The following is a 25,846-nucleotide window of genomic DNA, read 5'->3' on the forward strand; positions in this document are numbered from 1 at the left end:
ATTTTAGCCTTCAGTGTGCAAGCTAAAGAACTTTAACGTGAGTAATTCAATTTTTATTCTGTACAAGTTAAACAAAACACATTTGAGAACATTTCATGGTTTGGAAACATCTTTACTATAGAGAAAATGTTACTGTTGCATCATGGGCTTTGGTGCAGGAGGGTGTATGGTTAACCTTAGGCTTTCAGTTGGAAAATAGTGACTCGCACAGATTTCTAAGCAGAATTACTTTAGTGGCTAAGATCCATTTGTCGCAGCTAGGAGTCTCAGTGAGTGTCCATGTCAAGAGTCAGTTCTTTCCAGCGCCTCGTACAACCGCACAGAAAGGAGTGAGTTGAGATCATTCGTTGGAGATGGAGGGTAACTTCAGTTCTGAAATCTCAGAGTCTGGGGTGCTGCTGCCACTCCGATCACTGTACGTGTCCCTGTGGGAGACGAGAGTTTTTTGTTTGTTGTTTTTAATGTTGATATGGTTTTAAAGTGAGGGGATGGTGTTGAGGTTACCGTGGAGACAGACGACAACCCTTCTGTAAGTAGCCCTGAAGCTTCCCGGCGGCAGCCAGCAGCAAACCGAGGTACGGTGGTGATGGTTTGATGGGGCGGGAGGTGAACTCGGGATGATACTGCACTCCTATGAAATATGGATGATCTGAAAAAGACAGGATGACGTTTAAAGTAACAAAACAAACCGTATCAATGATAGAAGTGAAATTCTGCGAGTTAAGACAAAAAAAATGTCAATACCATCTAATTCTATGACCTCCATTCGTTCTCCTTCCACATCTTGACCTACAAAGTGGAAGCCCTTGCCTTCAAAGTGAGACCTCAGCTCAGGATTGACCTGCACAAGGACACTCCGTTTCAAAAATGCAGACAAATAGACATCTTTCTATGACTGATTTTTGGAAATCAGGGCACCTGATGGTTGATTACTAAAACGATTAATCAATTAAATTAATTTTTGACTGTTCTGATATTCAATTCTTTAGTTTGAGTGTTATTGTTAATGATTAAAACAAGTTCTTAGATTATTCAGCTTCTAAAGTGTGAACATTTTCTGGTTTCTTTGCTCCAAATCATAAAACTGAATAATTGAAAGTTTGATGACAATGAGAACGTTAACTTTTTTTTGTTGAACAGTTTTGAAAAAAAACACCAATCAACATTTTATGGACCAAACGATTAACCGAAAACAAATAATAAAATAGCTCGACTTCAGTAACCAGTTAAGAAGAACATACCTCAAAGCGATGCCTGTGTCTTTCATCCACATATTCTACATCTCCATAAAGTTTGCCTGCAACAAAGAACAAATATGAGATTAATTGCCATGTATTCAGTTTGAGTATATTTGTTTATTAATGCTTAAAACAAATTCTCTTTCATCTTCTTAAATATGAAAATGTTCTACTTTCTTTGTTCCACAGAATATAAAAATAATTACCTAAGACCATTTCTTGTCTTATATCACGTTAAATAAATATAATATTGATATATTGCCCAGGTCTAAGCCAGGCACATGAATTATTTGTAGAGAGTAAATTTGAAGTGTCTTACGCAGTGTACTGGTGTTCTTGAACATGGTTCGCCTCTTGCCGAGTCTCATTGTGCCGCCCATTTGACCGGGGTTGTGTTCTGGCATATCGATCACCTGCAGGAGGTCGAGTCTGGACTTGAGTTCTCTCCTCAGGTGAAATGACACTGAAATTGATTGCGTATTTCTTTTTAAAAACTCACCACAGGATGCGTTGATTCTGGGTCAAACTCTGTTGAGTTGGCGTCTAAATGCAAAAAAAGCAAGGATGTCATTAGCTGCATTGTAAACAGAGACATTAACATAACATGTTTGATTTATTGGTTTGTAGTTCAATTAATTAAATGTAAATGAAAAGCACATAAAATTAATCTTAATTAATTAATGTACCTATCAACTTCCAATAATCTCAAAACATGTTTGTTTTTTTAACTTAACAGGGATGTGAAAAACACAGGACTGCACCCCTGCGTTGTAAAACAGGAGTTTTACCTTCCCAGCCGAGCTCATTTCTGGCAAATTCACATACGGCCAACTGCATCCCGAGACACACGCCTGCAGAAACAGTGTTTAAGGTTTTTGACACAGCAAATACGCACACACTGTATCACAGGAGTTACTGTGGCAGCTACCTAGAAAAGGTTTCTTCTGTTTTCTCGCCCAGTTGATGGCGTGAATCTTTCCTTCAGTTCCTCTGACGCCAAATCCTCCAGGAACCAGGATTCCACTGAGGAGAGAAGAAAAAAAAAACACAAACAGTGGATGAAACTACAACTGTCATGGTCAAGCTGGGTTTGTTAACTGTATCGATGAAGGCTCAGGACTCACTCAGCACTGCAGAGCTTCTGCCAGGCCTCGTGGTATTTCACCGGTTCATCCTGAAGAGTACTGGGCTCCAAATACGCCGAGTCTATATACTGAGGAGAGGAGACATCACAGCTTTAACCAGGCCACGTTTTTAAGATTTAAATTGGTAAGTGCTCAACCATTAATACAACGCAACAATGTGTGCGTACCTTAACCTCCAATTTGTAACTGATGCCCAAGGCAGAGTGTTCCAGTGCTTTGATAACCGATGCGTAAGAGTCTGAGAACTTGGTGTACTTCCCCACCAGAGCTATGGAGCACTGCTCCAGCAGCCGGTCTGACCTATGAGGACGACACAGACGGCACATTATTACACACCTGCCTCCCTGATGTAAAACTGTGGGAAAACAGCAGCACAGCAGATGTTTTCAGCCACATTTAGTTCAGTTTGTTCCACTTTGAGGCTTGAACTCAACTTTATCATAGTGGTATTTGTGTGCCACAGCAGCATGTTTAAGACATACACCCTTTGTTTTGTACGTGAGGATGAGACTGAGGAGGTGAGAGGATGAGAAGTGGATAAGACTCAAGAGAAAATAAAGACTGGATAGTGCAGGAGTTTTCTAATTTCAGAAGATGGCAGTAATGCAACATCATGGATGCATTAAATCCCTTTAGATGAAGAAGAAAAACAAACGTGCCAAAGTTCCAGCCAATCACTGACTGGCTGACGGCATATTATCAAATCAGAAGACATGGAACGGGCCGTACTCAAGTTGCTGGACTGGATAACAACTGTGTGCTGTTGGCAGAAGCTTTTCCTGCCAACATGGCAGAGTAAACACCTGGAGTCAAAACTGCACTTGAGAAAAGCCTCTTTAATCATTGCCGACATGTACTGCTGGCCCACCTGTCGGACATCTCCTTCCATTTGGTCAGCATCTTCCTTGGCCTGGACTCTATGGGCATGTTCAGCCTCCTGCTCAGATAAGTCACCACCCCCTGCTCCTCCAGCAGTAACGGCACTCTGTAGATGGATGACACGTCCTGCACACAGATCACCTGCGACACGACAGGACAGTGAGTGAGAGAGTCGGTGTGTGTGTATATATACTATACATATACTATATATATATGTAGTATTAGAGTATAAATGTATATACCTGTTGTGGTTCTACGTGGCAGAACATTGAGATCTTTTCTTTGACGGAGTTCTCCAGAGCGGTGGAACAGCGACACATGATCTGTTGGCAGAGAAGAAAAGAGTCATGTACGATGTTGTGGGATCTGCGGCGTGTTGATCTTAGAAAAGCAGCTTCAAATAATGCCACCTTGTGATGGGCAATTTAGCCCTTAGTAGAAAACATGTCTCAGGGTAGCAAGAAGGTTACTTTGATATTCACGATGTACAAAACGTAGCTAACAGCCACCGACTCACCAGATCAGGTGACAAGCCCAGTCCTCTCAGCTCTCTGACGCTGTTCTGGGTCGGTTTGGTCTTTTGCTCTCCTGTCGCGCTCGGCTGGACACAACAACAGACCATTAATGTACACGTTAAACTGGCTGAAAACAACCTACAGACTATAGACACACAATATTAAAAGAGTTACTCAAAAACAAGTGTAACTCACATATGATTTTTAGGCAACGTCAAACAGAGTAGTATGGACGTAGCGTCAGCCTGTGAGGTTGTGAGTGCATTTACCCTCAGATTAAAACCAGTGAGGTGTGAAATTGTCACTCTCTTACCTGTGGTACCAGACTGACGTGAATGTTACAGAAGTTCTCCCTCTTCACTTTGAACTGGAACTGCCTGAAGGCCTCGATGAAAGGCATACTCTCTATGTCTCCCACTGTGCCTCCCAACTGCAAACACACACAGACACACACATCATCAGTGACACTGTTGGCAGCCTCAGTTTCGTCTTTTTATCATCTTTTCACGCAGGACAGAAAATCTGATATATCGGCTGGACATTATTACCTCTATTACACAAACTTGTGGCTCCAAACCGTCGTCGTCCACTGGTACCGTGGCCTGTTTCACCACCCACTCCTGGATGGCATCTGTGATGTGTGGCACCACTGGAATAGCAAACACAAAAAAAACAAAACACCATATTATTCTGTTGTCCACTTCAGTGATTCCTTCTTTCAGGCATGAGCAGCAGGTGTTTACCTTGCACTGTTTTGCCCAGGTAGTCTCCTCGTCTCTCTTTGTTGATAACAGACTGATAGATCTTGCCGGTGGTCAGGTTGTTGTCTTTTGTCAGCCGGATGTCGAGGAAGCGTTCGTAGTTCCCCAGATCCAAGTCGACCTCACCCCCATCGTCCAGCACAAACACTTCACCTAGACAGGTGTGCATCACATACATGTGTACATTTAAGTGAAAGTTGAGGTTTTAAATGTGGTTTCATGGGTCATCAACAGCGTGAAAAACAAAAACTGCTTTTAGCTTCACCTGAAAGTTGAACTATCTACCTGTTCACTCTGTGAGCCTTTTCTGAGATACAGCATTTAACACATTTTTAACATTTTTAAGAAACCTGTTTTCCTTGTGTCCCCACTTGCAGCTGACAATGTGTCAGCACACTTCAGACACCCTCGACTGTCACTTTAACATATATTATAAATGTATTTGATAATTACCGTCCTTTCTGATGACATACCATGCTCGTACGGTGAAAATGTCCCCGCGTCTATGTTGATATAAGGGTCGATCTTGATAGCGGTCACGTGTAAGCCACATGACTTGAGGATTGTGCCCACGCTGCTTGCGATGATTCCTTTACCGATGCCTGAGATGACGCCTCCAGTTACAAGGATGTACTTCATCATTGTACTCTGGTATCTGGAAGATTAATGTCTTTAATCAAACAGAGGACACTAAGTAAGAGGAAAGTTAAGGGGAGAAAAACAACCAAACAGACAACATCATCACGCTCTGATAACTTTGCCCTCAAGCTGTGTTTACGTTTAAATAAAAACAGCATAATACACAGATAGTCATAGAAATCAAGTTTAAAAACTGAAAAACCAATAGGTAAGAAGGAGAAAGATTATCCTAAATAATTGCTATTGACAATATTGTCGTAATATATAAAAGACCTCACTTTAAACTACTGTTTGTTATAAGACAATATGTTAAGTAAACATTTTAAAGTTAAAACAAGTTAGACAAGATAATTATAAGCCCTTTGTGGCACATTTAAGAATTGTATATTTTGTAATTGGGTGACATTTTACTATTGTGCATTATTATTGTGTAATTATTCGTATACCGTCACCTCATCTTATGTTAAAGTTGGGGAAAAATTACAGTAAATTTCACATTTTTGCTGTAATTTCCCGAAAAACAATGGCTCCACTTACATGTCTCAGTCCTAAAATATGGACGTTAACACGTGTTGCCAAGGTAACACAGTCAAACAAACAACTTGTTTATTGCTGAAGACGGTGGCCTAGTAAACAACATTGAACGTTGTTAAATCGAATACGTATTCAAAGATGAAAGCCCAACACATTCAATTTCTGACTACAACACAGAGCACGGCACATTCACGGTGTTCGATAAATACGACGTTGCGTCCCGCAGGCCAGATTTCGCTCATGAATCTGCCAGAAAGACAAAGCCATGTTTTATATAAGAGTGTTAATCAAACATAAATAAAGAGCGGGGAATAAAAGCGTAATTCGCCATCCACCGCTAATCTTTTGGGGAGACGAAGAAGAACGCACCGCCCACCGGTGTTACCACCGTCAGCAAAGTGAACGACACCGAGAGGTAAAAACCGCGAGCGCATGTAGCATTCAGCTAACTACTAGCCGTGTCATCGTTTTCGGCCACTACTAGCCATTGTTGCCCTTTGAGTCTTTAAATATAGCCGGATAAACGTAACATACACACTATGAACGACCATGTGGCGCTTTGACGCCCCACTTTGACTCAAGCTTGTGTTGACCAGCATGTGTCTACTTTGTTTTCAAAATAAAACACAAGCGTAGCTAGCGACTAGGTTTATTGTGAAAAATCACTGCACTGTATTTTAGAAGCCGATGTGTTAACTGCAAAACATAGTCGGAATTATAACAAACAATTATTACATTGTAGTAGCGCGTGGTGTGTTCAGGTTCGATTCATAACCGGAAGTTTAATTTACTCGCAGCATTTTAGATCGTAACTTCAGTGTTCGCTAACTAGCTAAAGTATCACATTTCAAACTCACCAACAAAAATAGTATTCGAACAGAGCTGTCGCTTCAGAACAAACCACGCACGACGGAAACGACCCGCAAGGTTGTTCTTGTTTTTTTTAAACAGCTACGCTGGTCTACTGTGTTTCCCCTTAAAACACATGGATCCACGCGTTAGCTCCACACGTGTAAGAACCACGATATCGTCCATCCACTCAACACTGTGCTGCCTTCATTGACGCCTCGGACACTTGGCTTTTGTTATCGCTAATCACGTTTGGTCTATGCTTGTGAGAAGAACAATGATACACTATCTCATTCAGAGTTTTAGTTATCTCTATCACTCTACCACTCTATCATATTTGTGGTTTAATGTTATAATTTTAAATTGATACTTTAAGGTGAAACCAATTCACCGACTTGTTAAAAATCACATTACATCAACATATGTATAAACTGTATATACAGTATATGTAGTATATATGATGCACAATTACAGCATTAAATGTCACACTTTAACACTCACAACCATACTATAGAAGCCACTTCAAATACATTTATCAGTAATTTATAATTATGACTTACTAATATATTGAAATATATCATATTACTTTTAACATCTCATAATTATAATTATGAGACACTAAGTCGTAACTATGAGACACTAAGTCGTAATTTTGAGACACATACGTAATTATGAGATACTAGGTTGCAATTGCTATGTCATAATTATGAGATACTATAAGACATCATTTCAAAATAGTATCTTATTACTATGACATAGCATCTCATAATTATGGGATATTCTCTTAAAATTAGGACTTTTTCATGTGACAATTTAGTTATAACGCTGTAGAAATTTTGATGAAACACAATAGATTATTAACGGGGATTATTATTACAAATAAGAGTATAAATAATAATCATCTATCTTATATTATTTTTTTATCCTTCACATGCGCCGTTGTTTTCCTTGGTAGTAGTAGTTTATTATAAAGAGCTCCTGAAGGCAACACAGTTTACACACAAACACACACACACACACACACACATATGAAACAGCAGGGGACGCTCGTGTTTTACGTTTGAAAGCTCACGGAGACAGAAAAAAAGGCACATCTTTTCCTTATGAAGACAAACCTTTAGGCAGCTGATAAAGGACAAACCCATGTTAGTTTAGTTTTGCAGTTTGTTCAAGGTTTTGTTTTTTTCAGCAGCAGGTTATTTTTATTTAACCCCGAGTTTGTTGTTCATCTCTGACTGTCAATTCGCAGAGAATTAAAATGCACAATTTATCTGTGAGGAAAATAATACACAATAAAAACAAACCCAGAATACACTAAAAGGATAATTCTTGTTTTTGTGAATTAATTAAATTAGTTCACATTCAGTGCTGATTCTGCTGTTGTGACGGCATTATTAATCCTTTATTCAGAATTACCACAGTGACAGGAATATACTAACAGAAGCAACAATATATGTTCCTGAGAACCAAAGAAAATGTTTCTATGGGCTTTGGTGCAGGGAAATGAGCATTTAATAAACTTCAGTCTCCAGCCAGAAAAAGATAAAAACAAAGTGGTATTGCTAACAGTAGTGAACAGGGGCTGGTCTGAGATGTTTGAGTTTCCGACTTCTGTCAATGGAATGTTGTAGTCGTAAATTAGCACGTTAAGGGGGCAGTATTTCAACCAAAACACCCCCTCAAACTCGCAAAGTCAAGCCCCGGCATAAGTTTCCATAATGGCTGCCACTCGCGTCAGTTGTTAGAACACTCGGCTACTTTTGCTGTTAATTGCACTTCTGTCGTATTTGTTTCCCAATAAATCAGTGGTACACATTGTACTGTTCAGTTTTTATCTGTAGGCGTGTTGCTACACAAAATGTGTTATCAAAATACCATGTAGCGTGGTGTTATCTTCTGGTATTGCTGACAGTGGCTAGTCCAAGAGGCTTTTGAGTTTCCTAATTCTGTAATTGGAATGTTGTCGTCGGAATTTCCGTGTTATGGGGTGTGTTCCTTTAATTAAAGGAATTTCAATTTGGAAAGTCATACCAGCCTCATAAACCCAGACGTAGGATTCCAATATGGCTGCCACTCGAGTCAATGGTAAAAACACATTCTGCTACTTACTGTTAATTACACTTATGTCATATTTGTTTCACATTAAATCAATAGTACACATAGTACTGTTTGCTTTAACCGCAGACATGTTGCTACACCTTTTGTATTGGTTTGGCTTGAAATGGCTAGTCTGAGATACATTTGAGTTTCCGACTTCTGTCAATGGAATGAAATGCCACTATTGTTGCGTCCAGCACCTTCACACAAGTTCCTCTTTCTGTCTCTGGCACAACACATTCTGCCGCTCTGCTCCATATATAATAAATGGCCACAGTCCAAAGTGGTTAGTTACAGTGTACTGTGGAAAGGTCAATGGTTCCTGTGATGTGGACTGCGGTGTATAATCCTCCTTGTGCTCAGTGAGATATGGAGTGGAGGCAGGGAGGCGCTGTGGCTCGGTCAGCGTAAACGGCACAGTTTTCCACACGGCCTGCTGTTATGTGGACCATCTTCAACTGGTTTCACCGAGTTCACTGTGTGGGTGAGCACAAGCAAGCGCTGCAAATGAAAATTAAAAAAGAAAAAAAGAAAAATGAGGGAATTAGAGGCCGATGGCTGACTCACAGACAGATAACTGCAGAGCTGATTGGTGCGTCTATGTAACACCCAAATCTCTTCATGTGAGCCTGCAGCAGCCGACTTGGTTTCTGGAACACATGGGCGGGGGGGGAGGAGGGGTTTAATGAGAGTTTTAATTCATTTTTGACCGGAGCTGTGATTGAATTAAACTCCCACAGAAGAGCTGGATCCTGTCCTTACCACAAGCCATTTCCTCCTATTAGAGTTGTAACAGAAGCAGCAGACAGGGAGGCAGGTGACCCTCAGCCTTATCCACGGTTAGCATACATCTGTACGTTAGGATATATAAGGATAATAATGCACAGACTATTTGGGTCTGGAAAGTAATGCACATAGTCCAGGACTCTTCTGATGGACTTTAAAGATCCTGGTTTGTGGTGATTTGACTAATTTCACTCATTGAGTTACTAATGTCTCATATTTTTGAGCATTGACATAAAGGCTATGGCATATACATCATATCTGCATCTTAATCTGTAGGATCACTTGAGCTTCACAATGTGAAGTAAAAGTCCAGATTTTTCAAATTGTGGTTCTATAATAGTCTGACACATAGTCCAGCCTGGGACACAGTCTGTGATATCTTAAAAACATGTTTACTGCTTAATCTGGCCTTTTAAAAGGTTTTTTTTTTAACTGGGAAATTGGGACGTTTGTAAACCCTCAGTCCCTGCACCAAAGTCTATAGAGAAAATCAGTATTTTTACATCACGGCACACAGGAGTGTTGTTAATCCACTGTCGCCTCCATCAGTAAGTTCAAATGTGTTCTTTTGTTCCGTCGGCATCGTTAAATCCGTAATTCTAAATGATCTAAGCGACACAAACTTTCCAAATGAGGCAGCAGTGGACCAGTCACTCCTGTGTATCTGTGAGCTAAAAACACCAATTTTCTCTATGGACTTTGGTGTGGGAGAGTGCAGTTTCCATTAAAGTGTGGGGCATATCCTTAAGATATTTATATTCGAGCTTTTTGTGGCTAAAATCACCTGCAGTCATGTCATACCTCAACAAAAAAAACTAAAACTAACCCTTAATGGCTTGACTGGGTGTTTTTGCAACTGACTTGAGTCTTGTGTTGATTGGTCTCATGTGTGTATTGATTTTAGACTTAACCCTGATTGGTGTTATTTAAATTAAGGTTGCTTTTGTACTTGAATTGTAAGTGAGGCAGCCATAGACTAATATTTTATTAGGTGATCCTTGTGTTAAGAGGCTAAAAAGCAGTGTTTTACTCATGCTTCATGTTGTCAGTGAGTGTATGTGTCTCAGGCTGGTTCTTGGCACATGCAGACAGCACAGTCAGCTCTGACTATGTGTCACTTTCTCACACTTCAAAAAAAACCCTGACTGTCACTTTAAATCAAAACGCCTCCTGCTGCCGTCGAGTGAGACATAAAAAAAGAGAAGTAAAAGCCAAACCTTCCGCTTGTCCTCGTTTTTCACACTGCAAGGACATTTCTTCCCTCGATGTCCCCCCTTTTTCCTACAAATCTTATCATCAGACGAGAGTGTGTTTGGTTTTTCTTCTGTGTGACAGATGTTTTTTCCCCCTCATTTGATCTGTCCTGACCGTGGCCATCTGAGCTGGTCATAGCCTCATAATGCAGCTGCTGAGGGACAGTCTCCAAATACACTAATTAAGCCTGGAAGAAAATGTGGAGCTGTTATAAATAGTGTTGAAAGTACCTCCTCTTCCCCCAAATATGAGAAAAAACAAATGACCTTGGCTTATTTTTACAGCTGCAGAAAATTAACTAGATGCTCTTTTTTTTTTTTTTTTTTATCTGTTTCACAAGTGGCTGGTACATGTGAGGCAGGTGCTCCATGTTAACAGCTGGTCCGCTGACCTTCTCTGATATTGTGTCTTGCATATGACTGGAATGCAGTGAACCACAGATGTTTAATCTTGATCCCAACCTGTGGACTGGTAAACATCTGGGCGTTCGGCCTCAGGCTGTGTTACCGCGCTTGATTTTTAGCTTCAGCAAACGGCGACAAAAGTGGACTAAATCAGCCCCTCGTCAACCCCCTGAGTTAGTCTAGTTTCTAACGTTCACAGCAGTGGTGGTTGTTGTAGCTTTAGAGGGTGAGGGGCTCGAGGAGGTCACATGATCACAGGAATGTAAGGCTTTGTTGTGGGTGAACAGTGGGAAGCTTGTGGCCAACAGCAAGGAAAAGAGGAGGGGAGCTTAGGCTACGACCACACGAGTGCTGTTTCATTTAAACAGAAACTGTGTTCAGGTGAGAAACAGAATTTTCCCCTCTGTGATCCACGGGTTCCCACAGGTCCATCTTTGAAAATCACCCTAAACGGACACGGGTCATTGAAAGTGATTGAATTTTGTGCAAGAAAGAAGTTAAGTTGATATTAAGGTAAATGTCTCCCTTGTTTGTTACGACGCCACCTACTGTTTCCACCGTGGACGTGAGTGATGTCTGGGAAATGAAAATTCCAAGATCTCTGCTTCACCAAAGAAAATGACAAAGACTGACTTGGACCAAGATCCCAAGGGCAATCACTTGAATCCAAAAGTGGACGCCATGGTTGCCCTCCCATCTTATTAAGCTGTGTCAGCACATTCAGTCCTTGAATTTGAGGGAACTGGTCATGGAAAGTCCCTTGAAAAATCCTTTAATCTGATATCAACCAAGGTGTGGGAACCCCCGATCTTCTAATGTTTCATTCTTATAATTGACTCACTCCAGGAAATGTGACCTTTAAAGCTGCTGTATATATGCCAGGCCTGTAGGTGGAGCTGTAATGCACAAGAAGAATTGCACTACGACGACAATGAACGGCTTTTTGGTCAGTTGCCGCTAAACAGAAACTTGGATTATTTTTTTTTTTTTAAACTTTATTTATCATTTTTCCATATCAAAAATATTCACTCCAAACCGATCTACAATGACGATTATGCTCGTAACACCAACAATTCAGGCTTCTGGTACAAGAATAAAAAAAATTAAAATTGTCCAACATTAGAATCTGGGCATCAAGAAGACCAGGGCCACTACCTAAGCAAAAAAAGTAAAATAAATGAATAAAAAAAGAAACTTGGACTTTTTAAGGTAACGGCAGTGATTCAAAATCTGACACAGATCAAGAACTTTAACATTTCTCTTCAATGACTCTGACGCTGTTAAATTAAACTCAAAAATCCTGCATAGTTCTGCTTTAAGTCACCACAGGAAGAAAATCCTAATTGTCAGTTTTCCCGTTATTCCTAATCACCCGTCCATGAGGACACTTAACTCTATTCCAGCTCTGTATTAAAATGACATGCACATCTCCTCCTGATCACCACTACAGTGTTCACCACTGCAGCTACTGCAGCGGGTGCCCTTGTGAGACTAGTCTTTGAGAAGCACAGTGAACTGGTTGTATAATTGTGCGTTACGTAACCGAGAGAATTAGGCAGGAGATATGTTTAGAATGAGGGCACAGATTGGCGGCAGAGAAGAGGACGCGTGTTTAAGCTTTTTTGCCTTCGCAAAATGAGGGATGTTCTGACATAAACGCAGAGACCTGAACCTGGTTCTAGTGAAGCAGAACCCCATTTCTGAAGTTTAGGGCTAAAGTTTGAATTGTGGTTAGGTTGTGGTGAGGGGTTAGGCTTTGTTAAGCTGTCCAAATGGAAGTCACATGTGTGCCTGTGTTTCAATGATTAAAAAGGACATACTTGTTTGTAATCCACTCACTACCTGCACCAAACTCCATAGAGAAAATAAGTGATTTTATCTCCCGGGAACACAGGAGCTGCTGTTCTACTGCTGCCTTGCAGAGTAAGTTTGTGTCCCTGAGGTCAATCTGAATAAAGGGTTTATATCACTGAAGTCATGATAACAACACACTTAAGCCTACTGACAGAAGCAACAACTCCTGTGAGCTGGGATGTAAAATCTCCGATTTTCTCTCTAGACTTTGGAGGGAGAGAGTTTGAAGATAATTAAGCAACACACACACACACACAAAAAAGTTTCCAGTCGAAAAAGGCCGTAAAACGGGGAGATGAAGCAGGGAGTGTGTTCTTGTTGACTTAAGCTGTTGAGCTTTTTGTTTAGTGGCTTTTTTTCTCATGTCTTTGTTACGAATGAAGTCAATGAGTTTCTTCTCAGCTGTGGTGAGAGACGGGGAGAGACAATGGCAGTGAAGGTAGACAAAGAAGAGCAGAAACAGATGAGACTGACGAGCAGCTGAGGGATGGATGCATAGGCATGGTGTAACAGGCATGAGTCATCTCATCTGAGTTGACTGGCATGTGGCCTGAATTCTAAGAGGCCCTGCTGAAGGAAGAAAAAGAACTCCTCTTCAACTCTTCAAACTAGCAAAAAAGAAAAAAGGTTTCATACAGTTTCCATCCTTTGTTAGGGGCAGTGGACTTTTCTGCTTGTATCAGTTTGTCTTTGTGTAATCACTGGATTCTCCTGCGTCAACGTCCTCTGTGTGTGGTGACTGTCAGCGATCAATAGATCCTGAATAACCCTTCAGCTTAACGTAAATCAAGTCATCTGAGAGACCGTTTGCAGCCTGAGAGAAACCTGGCGTGTCACTCTGACCAATCACAGGGCAGTTCACAGAGAGAGGGCGCCTCCTACTGGCCGTTCCTACTGTTACTTAACTGGCATCGGCAACAACTGCAGAGCAACCGAAGCAATCATATCTCACATTTTACTTGGTTTTTTTAACAAAGGACACTACACTGTTTTAAAAGTGCAAAACAAATCCAACTATAGGTACAAATAAAAGTGAAAAAAACACAATAAAAACATTCAGAGAGCAGTAGTACAGAGTCGAGACTTAAAGCAGAACTTTGCAAGTCTGGTTGTTTTTTGTGGTAAAAATCCGTTTCTTTATGGCTTGTGCCGGTGAACACAAGCCATGGAGAAACGGGCAACCACCAAGCCGAGAACAAACCAGCAACAGACAACAACAACAGCAAACATGGAGGAAGTGCAAATACACATAAATACATAGAGAGCAGAGAGTTTGTCCCAAAGATATTTGTACAAGTACAAGAGCAAAAACGGCAGTTTAGCATCCGTTTTGCATGATTCTGCAGTTCTTACCATTCACAATAAGCCGCTCCGGTGTTTACTCGCCTCAGACCGTCGTTTCCTCTTCCTCTGTTCCTCCAACAATTTCTTTTCTTCAAACATCTAAAATAACACTATCGCTATAGCCGGTACCTGGTTGGAGGTGTGTGTGTGTGTGTGTGTGTGTGTGTAGTGCCATGAATTAGTGTTTCCCGCGAGTCAGCCATGATCTTTCAAGCCTGGTTTTCCGTTAACAGACAGTAGGGGGCGGCGGAGACAGCCCCCCTCATTCTCCACGGACTCTGAAGCTGTTAAATTAGGGTCAAAATCCTGCCTCGTTCTGCTTTAACAATCAACAGCTTTCAAGAGTGTTTTTTTTTTACAATCCAATAATTGTTAATTAAACACATGAAAACGTAAGTTCTTGAAACTCTAGTGCGTGACTTTTAATTATAAACAAAGGTCACTAAAATTCAAACCATTGACAAACGAATTCACACAATCCTGATGAAGTCTCTCCACTCGACTTGACTGTGTTTCCGTGTTTCATGTTTTCTGTCCCATCCAGAAATCCAACGAGAACCCCTTACAGGCCTAATATGAGTCCAGGAAGCGCTCCTAACCTTTGGCTATTCTGTGTTTTTACAGTTGAGGACTACAATGACGTCTGATGAAAGCCCTTTGGATGACATTTTGTGCTTTCGGAGGCTGAGCGCTCTCTCTGCGGCGGTGCTTAGGGTTCATGCATCTAACTGGAGGAGCTGCTGGAGATGAGTTTCCTGAATGGTAAGTAATCTGTAATTACCGGTGCAGCAGCCGCCGAGCAAGGAGCGCGACCTCTGATGTCACCGGTGACGTTACAGTTTAAAAATAAACGCAAGGGATATTTGTAGATTTTTCCTCAAGATGTGCTCATCAAAGAGGAAAAACAAAAAAAAAGGCCCACCTCATTCAATCTTCATCAGCTTGAGTCGATGTTGTCATAAGAACGTGTCATCTTCTTCGTCAGACGGCCGTTTCTGACTGAAAATGCTTTGGTGCGCAGTGTGAATGTGTCACTGTCCCACACCAAAGACCACGTAACAACACAGAAGAGGATGTTGATCCACGGCTGCCTCCTTCAAAATGATGACGTTCACAAAAACCTTTTAATCATTAATTATCAAAACAGTTGATGATTCATTTAGTTATTATTGCGACCCTAGTGCACAATGTTGGATTTTTAAACCCTAGAACGCCATTTAGGCTGTTTTTTCCCACTATTTTAATATGTAAAACTTATTTACAGAGGCTATATTGATGTGCAATATGTATAATTATATTCCTTTTTTCCCAGCACAACCTCTGCAATCTAATGAAATGATTACTTTTTATAAAAAAAATGTGCCACACAATTGACAATTTTTTAAAATTGGATTGAATTTGTTACATTTGGAAATACGTCATAGTTACAGCTCAAAGTTCGCTTGTCTCGTTCTTGTGAGCAAAAATAAAAGATTGTTTTGTGACCTATAAACACACATGCCCAGGATGTCCATATAAGGAGTTAAAGGAGTACTTCACCGATTAGCGTTTAGCTTTATATAACTAGAATAGGGGTAGTATTTTTGAAGAATTGTTTCCGATAAATATCTTCATTCTTTTTTTTGTTACGTGGTCCGAGGATTGAAACTGCAACACTAATTCCGCACGCATTAGACCCACTCGTAGGGGGACAGGACCTCATTCCCAGAATATAGACAGTGTCTATGTTATGCTAACAGGACCAAGTGTCATAGGTGGGCACATAACAAAGAAAAGAATGAAGACATTTCTCAACTGAGTTTGGGAAGCGCAATTGTTCAAAAATACTGCCCCTATTCTAGTTATACAAAGCTAAAAGCAAATCGGTGACATATTCCTTTAAGGGTTAAAGCAAAGCCATAGCTATGACCATTCCTCGGTGGGTCTCGCACCACCAGCCTCTCTGGACAGTGCTTTGACACGGCGACAGTTTCACAAACCAGCACACGAGTGATGTGAGGACGTGGGCGTTTTCAGTGGGAGAACTGCCGCTGTTTCATTCTGATCCTGCACTGATTGCAGGCCATAGGGGAAAATCAGTTAAGTGGTCTCCACAGTGTAATCAGAATCACCCGTGGGTTTCTATCAAACAATTCGGCTCAGTCGAGAGGCGCAGACTAATGAATGAAGGCAACGTGTCGACCGACTGAAATCTCTTGATTGCTTCAAACACATCTCGATGCGCAGTTAAAGGCTGGCGTGGAAGCGCTAATGCAGCTCAGCTCTGTCCGATATGTGGACTCATTGTTCTACTTGAGGGAGTACTGATGACGATGATGATGAAGCTGCTGCTGCTATGAGAGGCTGTGAATGAGCACAGGGGAGAAGGCTGTGACCTCATGAAAGTAGAGAGTGATTCATCTCCACGGCAGCACTGACGGAGACAGAGACGGAGACAAACTGCTGCTTGAGGAAGAGAAGGTGTGAGGGAACTGTTAAAGCAGCACAATTCAACCTTCAAATAATGCCTCGCAAGATTCACTGTGGAACAAGAAAAACTTCAAAGTTCTCCTGTGCGGTGTTTCTCACAGTCGTCTCGTCCGTCCTTCTTCATAAATCGAGTGACGTTATCCAAGTTGGATTTTCCAACTGGAGAAGTCGCAGCACACTCCAGAATCCAGAATTCTGTCGCTCAATCTGCTGATTTGTCTTCGGTCTAGCTCCACCCTGACCGTACCATTTTTACTCTGGTACCCCAAGGGAAGGGTGCCAAAGAATGGAATGGTTGGGGCTGGTTATAAAAGAAAAACACCGTATAGTACTGTAACAAACCGTTCAAAACCAGTATGTGCAGTGATGTTTGTAATAGAAATGCAAGGGAATCAGTATCGGTGCTGTTTTACTCGTATGTAGTTATAATATGTGTCCTGTTTTCTGGCAGTAGCACAGAGCCAAGGACAGGCGCGGCGGAGTCCTCATGTCGAGCAGGAGACGGGCGGGCTACAGCGTTTTATTTACTTTCATACATTTTGCATGTACAGACCTGTGAAGTAAGCACACGGCGCTCTGAGGCAAGCGAGCGGGGAGACATCTGAGAGAGGCAGTGTTTCTGTTTTACATAAGCATACAGTATATAGTCCAGTGAGCACAGAGCTGGGAACAAGCCTCGACAACGGCGCCGTTCGACAAACTGTCAGAGAAAAACCCCCCCTCAGATAATCCAAAATTCTGCAGCTCCAAAATAGCATAACAATCACTGGCTCTAGGGGTAAAATGTGGGATTTTATTTTTTTTAAAAACAACACCCATCTGCTGCAGGCGTATTGACGGCAAGACTCTTTAATCCTCTTCATGCACTGGATCCGTCCGGTTTGTGTATGAGAAGTGTGAGAAGTTGTTTTTCCCCGGCACGACACTGGGGAACACGGTGTCTTGCACTAACTGGGAGTGCACACACACACACACACACACACACACACACAGTTTGCTGATAAGGCTGAGGTTCTGTGTGTAAAAAAAAACACTCATTACTGCGATCTATTACTGCTGCAGCGCCAACACACACATTATACTGCAAATATAGTGTGTCATCAGAACACCACAACAAATGGAAAGTACACAGTGTGAACCCTGCGGTGCAAAAACACATGCACGTGCTTCTGCATGCGGACACCGTCATATTTGAGTCTTTTATCATGTTTTTATGTGTTTGCTTTATGGATAAATATTAACACATGCACACACACACACACACACACACACACACACCCTGGTTTCCATGACTGCAGAGGACATGACATTGACTTGCATTCTTTCCCTGGAGACTTACTCTCACCAGAACGAGTACTGGCCAAACCTTAACCTTAACCTAACCATTCATGTCTCCATCTTAAAATGTAGTGGGGGACTTCATTTTTGTCCCAGTAAGGAACACAAGTCTTCCTTATGTTAGCTTGTTTTTCTATCTTAGTGAGGACACGTCATAGACATAATTTATTCCCTAGCCCCTTACCCTAACCTTAACCATCACAATTAAGTGCCTAACCTTAACCCTTACCCTTATCCTAACCCTAACCTAAACCCAATTGTAACACTAACCTTAAAGCCAGGTCTTAACCCTGAAAAACACATTTTAATGTTGTGGGGACCTGTCAAAATGTCTTTTTATTTATTTTTTGGTCTCTCCATGAGGACTACTGGTCCTAAGGTTAGTGTTTATGACAGAATAACGTCCTAAAGAGGCAACAAATACAAGTACACATGCACAGAAGTGACATAAATTTCCTCAAAATTAGCTTTTAAAATTTGAAAATACTGTACATCATTTGTTTGAAATGAAAATTTGATAAAAATAACATTATAATATGCTTTAATAATTACCATAACATTAGTATTAGACACAATAAGGAGTAATAAGACAAAATACCATAATATGATTGTTATTAAATCATGTTTGTACGAGCTGAACTGATAATAATCTAATTGTCACTTTTGGTTTTCAGTCGGGTCCATGGAAGAACTGATCTCACACGCCGGGCTGAAGAGTGTGAGGTCCAAAGCTCTCTGATGGATTTCCTTAAAGGTTATTTCAACTATTATTATTATTTTTTAATGTATATATTACTTAAAGTGATGAGTGTAACTACGGCTGGTCACCTGATCAGGATAACCTCTGCCTGTCACTCACTGTAGGATGAATTCCGTGTAGATGAGGGATGGATGGATGGATGGATGGATGATGTTGGTTGTTCGGCAGTGGTGTTTGTCTCTCTTGTTTTAATCCAAACTTTATAAATTCATTCTTCCTCTGCAGTTGAGATAAAGTCTCAAACGCCATTATGTCGATATGTTTCCTGTAAGGTGTGACGACATTAAAAACCTCCACCAGGGAGGTTATGTTTTCCCTCTGTTAGCAACTTCCTGTCCACAATTTTTGGTGGATCAATCTGAATCTGAATCTACTCACACGATGACATCACATTTTCAAGAAATCCCCATCTCTGTCAAAACTCAATGGATTTGAACAGAATTTGGTTTGTATTTGCAGGATCAGACACTACCATCAGACTAGATCTGATCCAGATTATGGATTTGGTGGCAATTTAAAATTCAGATGTGTATATATCAGCGACGTCTTGACGGTAAAAGCGAGAAGGTCTTCTGGAGCCAGTGGATAAAAATGTAAAAAAAATCAGGTGCCGGTTTTGAAAAGCACAGGTGACAAAGTCTTAATCCAGTTGGACGTCTGCACTCTCTGAGTGTTCTTGTTTTCTCATGTGGTCTGACCTATTTTCTGTAAATAAAAAGAGAAGAAAATAAAGACGTTATGACATACCTGTGGGAAAAAAAGAGTGGGGAGTCAATAAATGCCACTAAGGCAATATAATAACTGGCTAGAGGTCATGGTTTACGCACCTTTAATTAAATGCTACATCGCCGCTTACTGCCCTAATCTAACATAATCCTGTAACATGCTCTTGTCTCCCCTCTGCAGTCACTGTCTCTGCCTCCGTCCTCTCTGTCTCCATTTGTGTTGGTGATCACACATGATTGTTTTGATCCACAGAAGGTCAGCGGCTTGAATCTGCTGCGTGGCGAGCAGCCAGATTATTTAGAATGTTGACATGGATTAAGGTGTGGTTGAGTCCAGAGCGCTGCTGTGTCGTGACATGATTAATACATACATTCATACACACACACACACACACGCTGTGGGCACTGTTTGCCTGCATCTCACTCTCTTTCCTAGAGTGTGTGTGTTTTTAGTCATAATCTGGTTCAGGAGGCGTTTACTGTGGTCATAAAAATATCGGTCAACAAAGCTGTGGGGCTACTGTCTGAGGCAGCATTAGTCATGTCTCCATGACTTCAGAGAGTCACTCAAACCTAACCCAATTATTATTTTTTACTTTATATTGTCTGTTTTTTTTTCTTAAGAAAATTGAAGTTTGTGGACCACTTACTCTCCTGCACCAAAGCCCATTGAGAAAATTAACGTTTTAATCTTGTGGAGACAGAGGAGCTGCTGGTCTACTGATGCCCTATTTAATACGTTTGTGTCACTTGGGTAAATGTGAGCAAAGAATTTGAGATGCCAAAGTCCTAATATAACACATTTGAACAACATCAACAACCTCTGTGTGCTGTGAAGTAAAAATCACAGATTTTCTCCATGGGGTTTGGTGTGGGAGAGCACACGCAGTTTTTCCAGTCAGTAAACACTGTCTAACGCTGAGATAAAGTGGCAAACATGTTCTTAAGATATCGCAGACATCAGTAAGTGTACTTTTTTATAAGGTCAGTCTTTCTTTGTGTCCCCCGAGGCAGCTTTTTGGTGATACTCGGCGTCCATCGCTGATTGGTTCCCTGGGTGCAGGTGGAGCAACAAACTGTATCTGATTTGACGTGGAATGACCTTTGCATCCGTTTCAGTGACATTTGGCACTTGAAACCTCTCCGGTGCTGTTTGGCATTTTGATAATGCTGATGTCATTAGTTGTCTTTTTAAACTCTCCTGGACGGATGCCTACAGTCTGCACTGAAAAATGTATAATGCAATAAATACATTTAAAAAGACCCAGTCGAAGGAACACATGACTACAAAATAAAACACATAATCCATAATAAACACGGGCCGAGGATAGTGCCCTGAGGCCTCCCTCTCCCGATTGCTCATCTCCCCCAGATGACCTAATTTCTCCCAGTAGCAACAGCAACATCATTAAAAGTAGTATATTGGGAAAAGAAATGAGACACCCAAAGGCAGATGAGAGGGTAGATGGAGAAATCAATTCTATCACGTTCCTCCTCTCCAGTTTTTTGCAGAAACAACCTTGGAATCGTGTTACAGCAAACGCAAATTATACTGAACATCACAGCTCATTTTTATGCCAATACATTACAATGTTTTGACGGAGACCACCGACAATAAAGAGTAATACTCTGTCAGTCTTCACTGCACAAGTACCAGCTCACACGCACACACACACACACACACTGAGAACAATGCGTACAGTAGCCTTAGGCACAGATGGTTCTGCGTCTCCACCAATGACATTGTTATATAAGTCGATTGAGCCCAGGAGCAGAGGTCTGCATGCCTGCTTTATCAAGCTTTCACGCTGCTTTCTGTGGTAAAAGGGAAAAAGAGGCGGGGGGAGGATGTATCTGGTGCTTGAACCTTGAGAGACAGACGCATACAGCTTTAAATAGCTCTAATCCCACCCCCAACCATGCACAGACATTCGGCCACTTTCCTGCCACTGGGTATCTGTCAAAGCACGGTGAGGTATCAGGCGTCCACAGCCCCTCTCCACTCCACTCGGCTCTGCTGTGGTGTGGTGGGAGTGTGGGTGGGTAGCTGTATCTTGGATGCATGCCTGTATATGGACATGCACATCGGTGGTTAGAAGGTGTATTTGTGATGTGAATGTTGATGCGATCCGAGCCGAGAGGCCCGGGATTTAAAAAGTGAGAGGCAGTTTGCGGGGTTTGGTCAGCGCGAGGACACGCTAATGACCTTGTGCTGCAACGAACGCGAGAAACCACGTAGATCCTGGCACTGATCGTGTCCCTGGCTTTGTACAAACGCTGTTTATGCAAAACTGACATTCCAAGATAAAAAAAAAAAAAAAAAAAACACACACAAGGTTACTGCTGCTTTCATGCAAGTCACCTAAAGCATATTCTGCTCTGGTGCTGCACACTAATAGTCCCTGTGCCACCACCTACACTATAAACACGAGCATGGGTCCAGTACTTAAAGGCCAGACAGATCTGCATTTGCTAATCTCTCACTCTGTGAGTCCATGTAAATACACAACTGGACACGTGAGTGTTTTTGATCATACCAGGCCACGCAAACCGTGTGAAATCTTGATCCGAGTCATACTTCCTCTGTCCACATGTGTCCTCTGTTGTCCGCGTGACATACATTTGGTCATCCGCCCATTTACTCTGTGGTTCACATGGACCCTGAGAACACACGGCAACAGTTAGAGTCTGCGTGGAACAAGCAGTGCAGGCCGTAGGCAGACATCGAACATGGAAAGCACTTCCAACATGATCCTAGATGTTTTGTCAGAAATTGAAAACTGTGAAGAAAAGGGTTGGTTAGCACTTAGCATTAGCACTAGGTGAGCAGTTGAGGTTTATGTTTACTCTTGGTACTTGCACGCATAAACCAATTTAGGGCCAAGTTAATTTGGAATTTGCGTACGTCAGCTTTTAATCCACATTGGATGAGCAGTTTAGGAGGCCTAAAACACACATTTTTGGATATAAAACCAATTGGCAACTTCGGGAAAACAATGACGCTCGCTGTATGTACATGTGCCACATCATCTTCTCTGTTTTTGGTGTATTTCTGTGGCGTTGTTACAGCTCCAACATACAGGCCTGGCATACATACTACGGCATTTAGAGTTGTTTTGTGTGTTTAAAGAACAATGCCGTGTTTACGGGAAAACTTTTTCAAGACCAAAAATAGAAAAAGGTCGCATAGGGAGGTTCTGTTTCCATGTGGATGTGACTTAATCCGGCGACCACCGTTGTGTGAGTAATGAAACACACTTGGCTTCCAGTGTGAACGCACCATTACTCCTCCCATTTTCTTTCATTCATGTCTGTCTCTGAGGACGCCGTCTCCTCCACTTGTTGCCTCACTGTCTTTTGTTGCCCTCCTCAACAAAAGGGGACACTTTGGAGTGTTTGTGTGCGCCTGCGACAATGATGCTTCATTTCCTCCAGACTGGCTGTAATAGCCGCTGTGTGTGTGTGTGTGTGTGTGTGTGAGAGTGTGTATTCGGGGTTAATGCACTGGCTCTATAAGTCATGGGTGTGAAAGCTTGCAGCAATACTCGATCCTTCGCCCCCCTACCATTACTGCAACACTGCTGTTTGCTGCCACACACACACACACACACACACACACACAGAGCATTAGCTTATGAATAATGACGCATTGTTGCACACACAAACGGCCCACCCACAAAGGTTCCTTTCAGTCATTATTGCTCTTTTGAAAATTGTTTGGCAGTTTCAAAGCTGTTGTGATGTGGTTACGTCTTCGAAATATTTAAATAATGACAAGAAAACGTCTTCAAAACCTGCCTGACAGCACTAAATATAAACAACGGATGTGAGGACGAAATGAAATAGATTTGAAAATAATCAAAATAGTTATGTAAAAATTATCGTAATTCATACGTAAAAATATTCAAATCGCCCCCTGGTGGCAAGTTAACAAAGATAAAATAGTTAAAATATTCTGCAGATGTACATTTGGCCAACTTTCCATTTACATCGGAACTGCAATTCACAGTGTGAACTTACGGAAACGTATTTTGGACTCATAATTGTTAGCAATACCTGTCAATAACAACACTGTACGTGGTATTTTTTGCACACAAACAACATGTCTACGGCACGACAGACAGTAGTTTGTGTGCCGCTGATTTACTGTGAAACAAATACGACAGAAGTGCGATTAACGGCACCAACCCCGTTAATTGGTTGGAAATCCGAGTTCTGGGGGCGTTTCTGTGCAAACAACACCCCGTGACCTCGGAAACTCAGAGTTCCGACTACAAATGGAACGCCATTATGGTTGATCTAAGTGCAGAGGAGCAACAGCATGTGAAAAAATGCTTAAAAGAACCCTTAACTATTACTGTAAGTGTTATTATAAATCCAATTGAATAGGGAGAGAAATGATTGACTTGTTCCTGGTGAGTTGACAGGTGTTTAAACATGAGCCAGAGGTGACTGATGGGGTGCGACTCCTGCTTTTTCGTGAAAAGTCATTAAGACATTTTTACTGCTCCACATTATGTGGCTAATAAGCTTTAGGGGGAATAAATGCGGCCACAAAGAGGAACGTGATCCCCGTCACTGGCTTCTATTATGCTCTTTTCGCTGTGAGACTGCAGAGATGTTCTGACCTCGTAATCTCACCCTTTCACCTTGCAATTACAGGTTTTGTGTTGGTGCGTCTGTGAATCCTCGGCCCTGGGTGTATTGAATATCACCGTCGCTGACTAAATCCGACAGTGACTGACAGCAGCTGAGACGCGATGTACTGTACTGTGAGTACACTGTTATTTCTGGGTAAAAACTCAAGTCTCAATGATGCAGTCGTGCAGCAGCTCTGGTTACTCCCTGCACCAAATTCCATAGAGAAAATCAACAATTTGACATTGTTTTACACGGGAATTGTTGCCACCAATGCTGCTTCCATCAGTACATTCATGTGTAATATTTTGTAACTTTACTGTGTGAAATCCTGAATTTGGATTTACCTGCGTGACACACACTTACCGAGCGACGCAGCAGTAAACCGGCAGCGTCTGTATCTTCCTGGGCTAAAAACACTGATTTTCTCTATGGGCTTTGGTTCAGGAGAGTTAGTGGTTTAACAAACTTCTCTTTTCAGTTGGAAAATATTGTTTAACATGAAGATAAAGTGGGAAACATTATGACTGTGACATGACAGACTTAGGCTGGTGTGGATTTTATTCTGTGAGCTATTTGTAAACGGCTAAAAATCTGTTTTCCTTGTGTCTCTTCTGTATGTGGACTCCAATCTCAATTGTGTTTTTTTCAATCGGTAAAAGAAAACCTACTTTCTTTTACCTACTACTACCTAAAACTACTACTATCTGGTTATTGACAGTAATGGGAATAAATCAAATCTGCATTCCAGATCAGGTCAAATGGTGTGGGATTTTATTGCCTGTGGCTCGTTATCAAGGTGTCGTAAACACGACAATTTCAGTAAATGGATAATAAATCCATCAGTTTTCAACCGAGAGTCTGTTTTAAAGTCTGCACCTTTTCCTGTGGAACTTTGTGATGAATAGCAATTGAATTCAAAAGAGTTTACCAGTGTCACAAGAGGGGACTTAGGAAGCAAATGGCAAAATGTGAATGTAGTAGCTGGTGTTTTACCAAAAAAAACACAGATTTTTGTCTAATTTCAATACTAAACTGTGAAGATTTGAACCTGAATCAACAAATACACTGCTACATCTGTTAAAAAAAAGTGGTTTAGGGGTTTTATTACACTTTAAACAGGTTTAGATCTTTATCAGCTGAGCCTGTTGATAAGTGGTTAAGACCATTTCCTTGTGTTTCAAGCACAAATCAGAGGTCACATCAGTTTAAAACAAGACACGTTTCAATGGTCAACATGTCTCTTGCTTTGCTTGATTTTCTGCTGATGTTAGTGTGGAAAATGTGAGTGAGCAGTGACTGGACCTTGGATGAGAACGTGCCATCAGAACGGCCACTGCCAAGGCTGAAAATGCTTAAAGGGAAACTCCACCGATTTTAATTTGAAGCTTTTACTCGTCGTGAAGCCAAGTGTAAGAGAATAAAACAAGCAAAAAAAAAGAAAAAAAGTCAGGAAACACACATCACTTCCTCTGAAGGACCGCAGTAACAGTGACAGTTAAGAGTTGCATCATTACAGAAATCCACAGTCTATTTTATGCAAATATTTGGTATTGTATAAATGGTGGACGAGAATGTTGCAGAGCAAATGTGCACTGAGCCGTGACTGGGCTTCCC

The 25,846-nt window shown here is 41.4% G+C and overlaps 1 protein-coding gene and 1 long non-coding RNA gene across 3 annotated transcripts in view; one reads left to right on the forward strand and one right to left on the reverse strand.

Moving 5' to 3' along the window:
* Positions 1 to 31: 31 nt before the first annotated feature.
* Positions 32 to 6,748, reverse strand: ctps1a (CTP synthase 1a). 2 transcript variants are annotated; one of them, XM_058619103.1, is made up of 18 exons: positions 6,569 to 6,748; positions 5,012 to 5,193; positions 4,521 to 4,691; positions 4,326 to 4,426; positions 4,091 to 4,207; positions 3,780 to 3,863; positions 3,505 to 3,585; positions 3,252 to 3,403; positions 2,551 to 2,683; positions 2,363 to 2,451; positions 2,167 to 2,261; positions 2,027 to 2,089; positions 1,738 to 1,781; positions 1,558 to 1,651; positions 1,242 to 1,297; positions 745 to 841; positions 505 to 649; positions 32 to 425 (listed from the first exon to the last, which is right to left on the reverse strand). In XM_058619103.1, exons 2-18 carry the CDS (start codon positions 5,178 to 5,180, stop codon positions 341 to 343), a joined length of 1,776 nt encoding a protein of 591 aa, XP_058475086.1. In that variant the 5' UTR covers positions 5,181 to 5,193; positions 6,569 to 6,748; the 3' UTR covers positions 32 to 340. The 2 variants fall into 2 exon arrangements, with proteins under 2 accessions (XP_058475086.1, XP_058475085.1); XM_058619102.1 differs by having other exon boundaries at positions 5,012 to 5,208.
* LOC131447365 (uncharacterized) overlaps positions 5,925 to 25,846 on the forward strand; it is a 27,138-nt gene continuing 7,216 nt past the window's right edge. The window contains exons 1-3 of the long non-coding RNA XR_009234029.1: positions 5,925 to 6,126; positions 14,924 to 15,061; positions 24,254 to 24,363. This is a non-coding gene — a long non-coding RNA (uncharacterized LOC131447365). The remainder of the gene's footprint in view (positions 6,127 to 14,923; positions 15,062 to 24,253; positions 24,364 to 25,846) is intronic.

Source organism: Solea solea, chromosome 20, assembly GCF_958295425.1.
Source record: "Solea solea chromosome 20, fSolSol10.1, whole genome shotgun sequence".
NCBI lineage: Eukaryota > Metazoa > Chordata > Actinopteri > Pleuronectiformes > Soleidae > Solea > Solea solea.

Excerpts from the sequence above, each read along its gene's own strand:
- ctps1a (XM_058619103.1), bottom strand. The coding sequence starts at position 5,180 with ATGATGAAGTACATCCTTGTAACTGGAGGCGTCATCTCAGGCATCGGT. Across the intron at positions 4,427-4,520 it reads CCTGGGCAAAACAGTGCAAG|TGGTGCCACACATCACAGAT; the intron begins GTAAACACCTGC and ends TTGCTATTCCAG. Across the intron at positions 1,782-2,026 it reads AAATGAGCTCGGCTGGGAAG|ACGCCAACTCAACAGAGTTT; the intron begins GTAAAACTCCTG and ends TTTTGCATTTAG.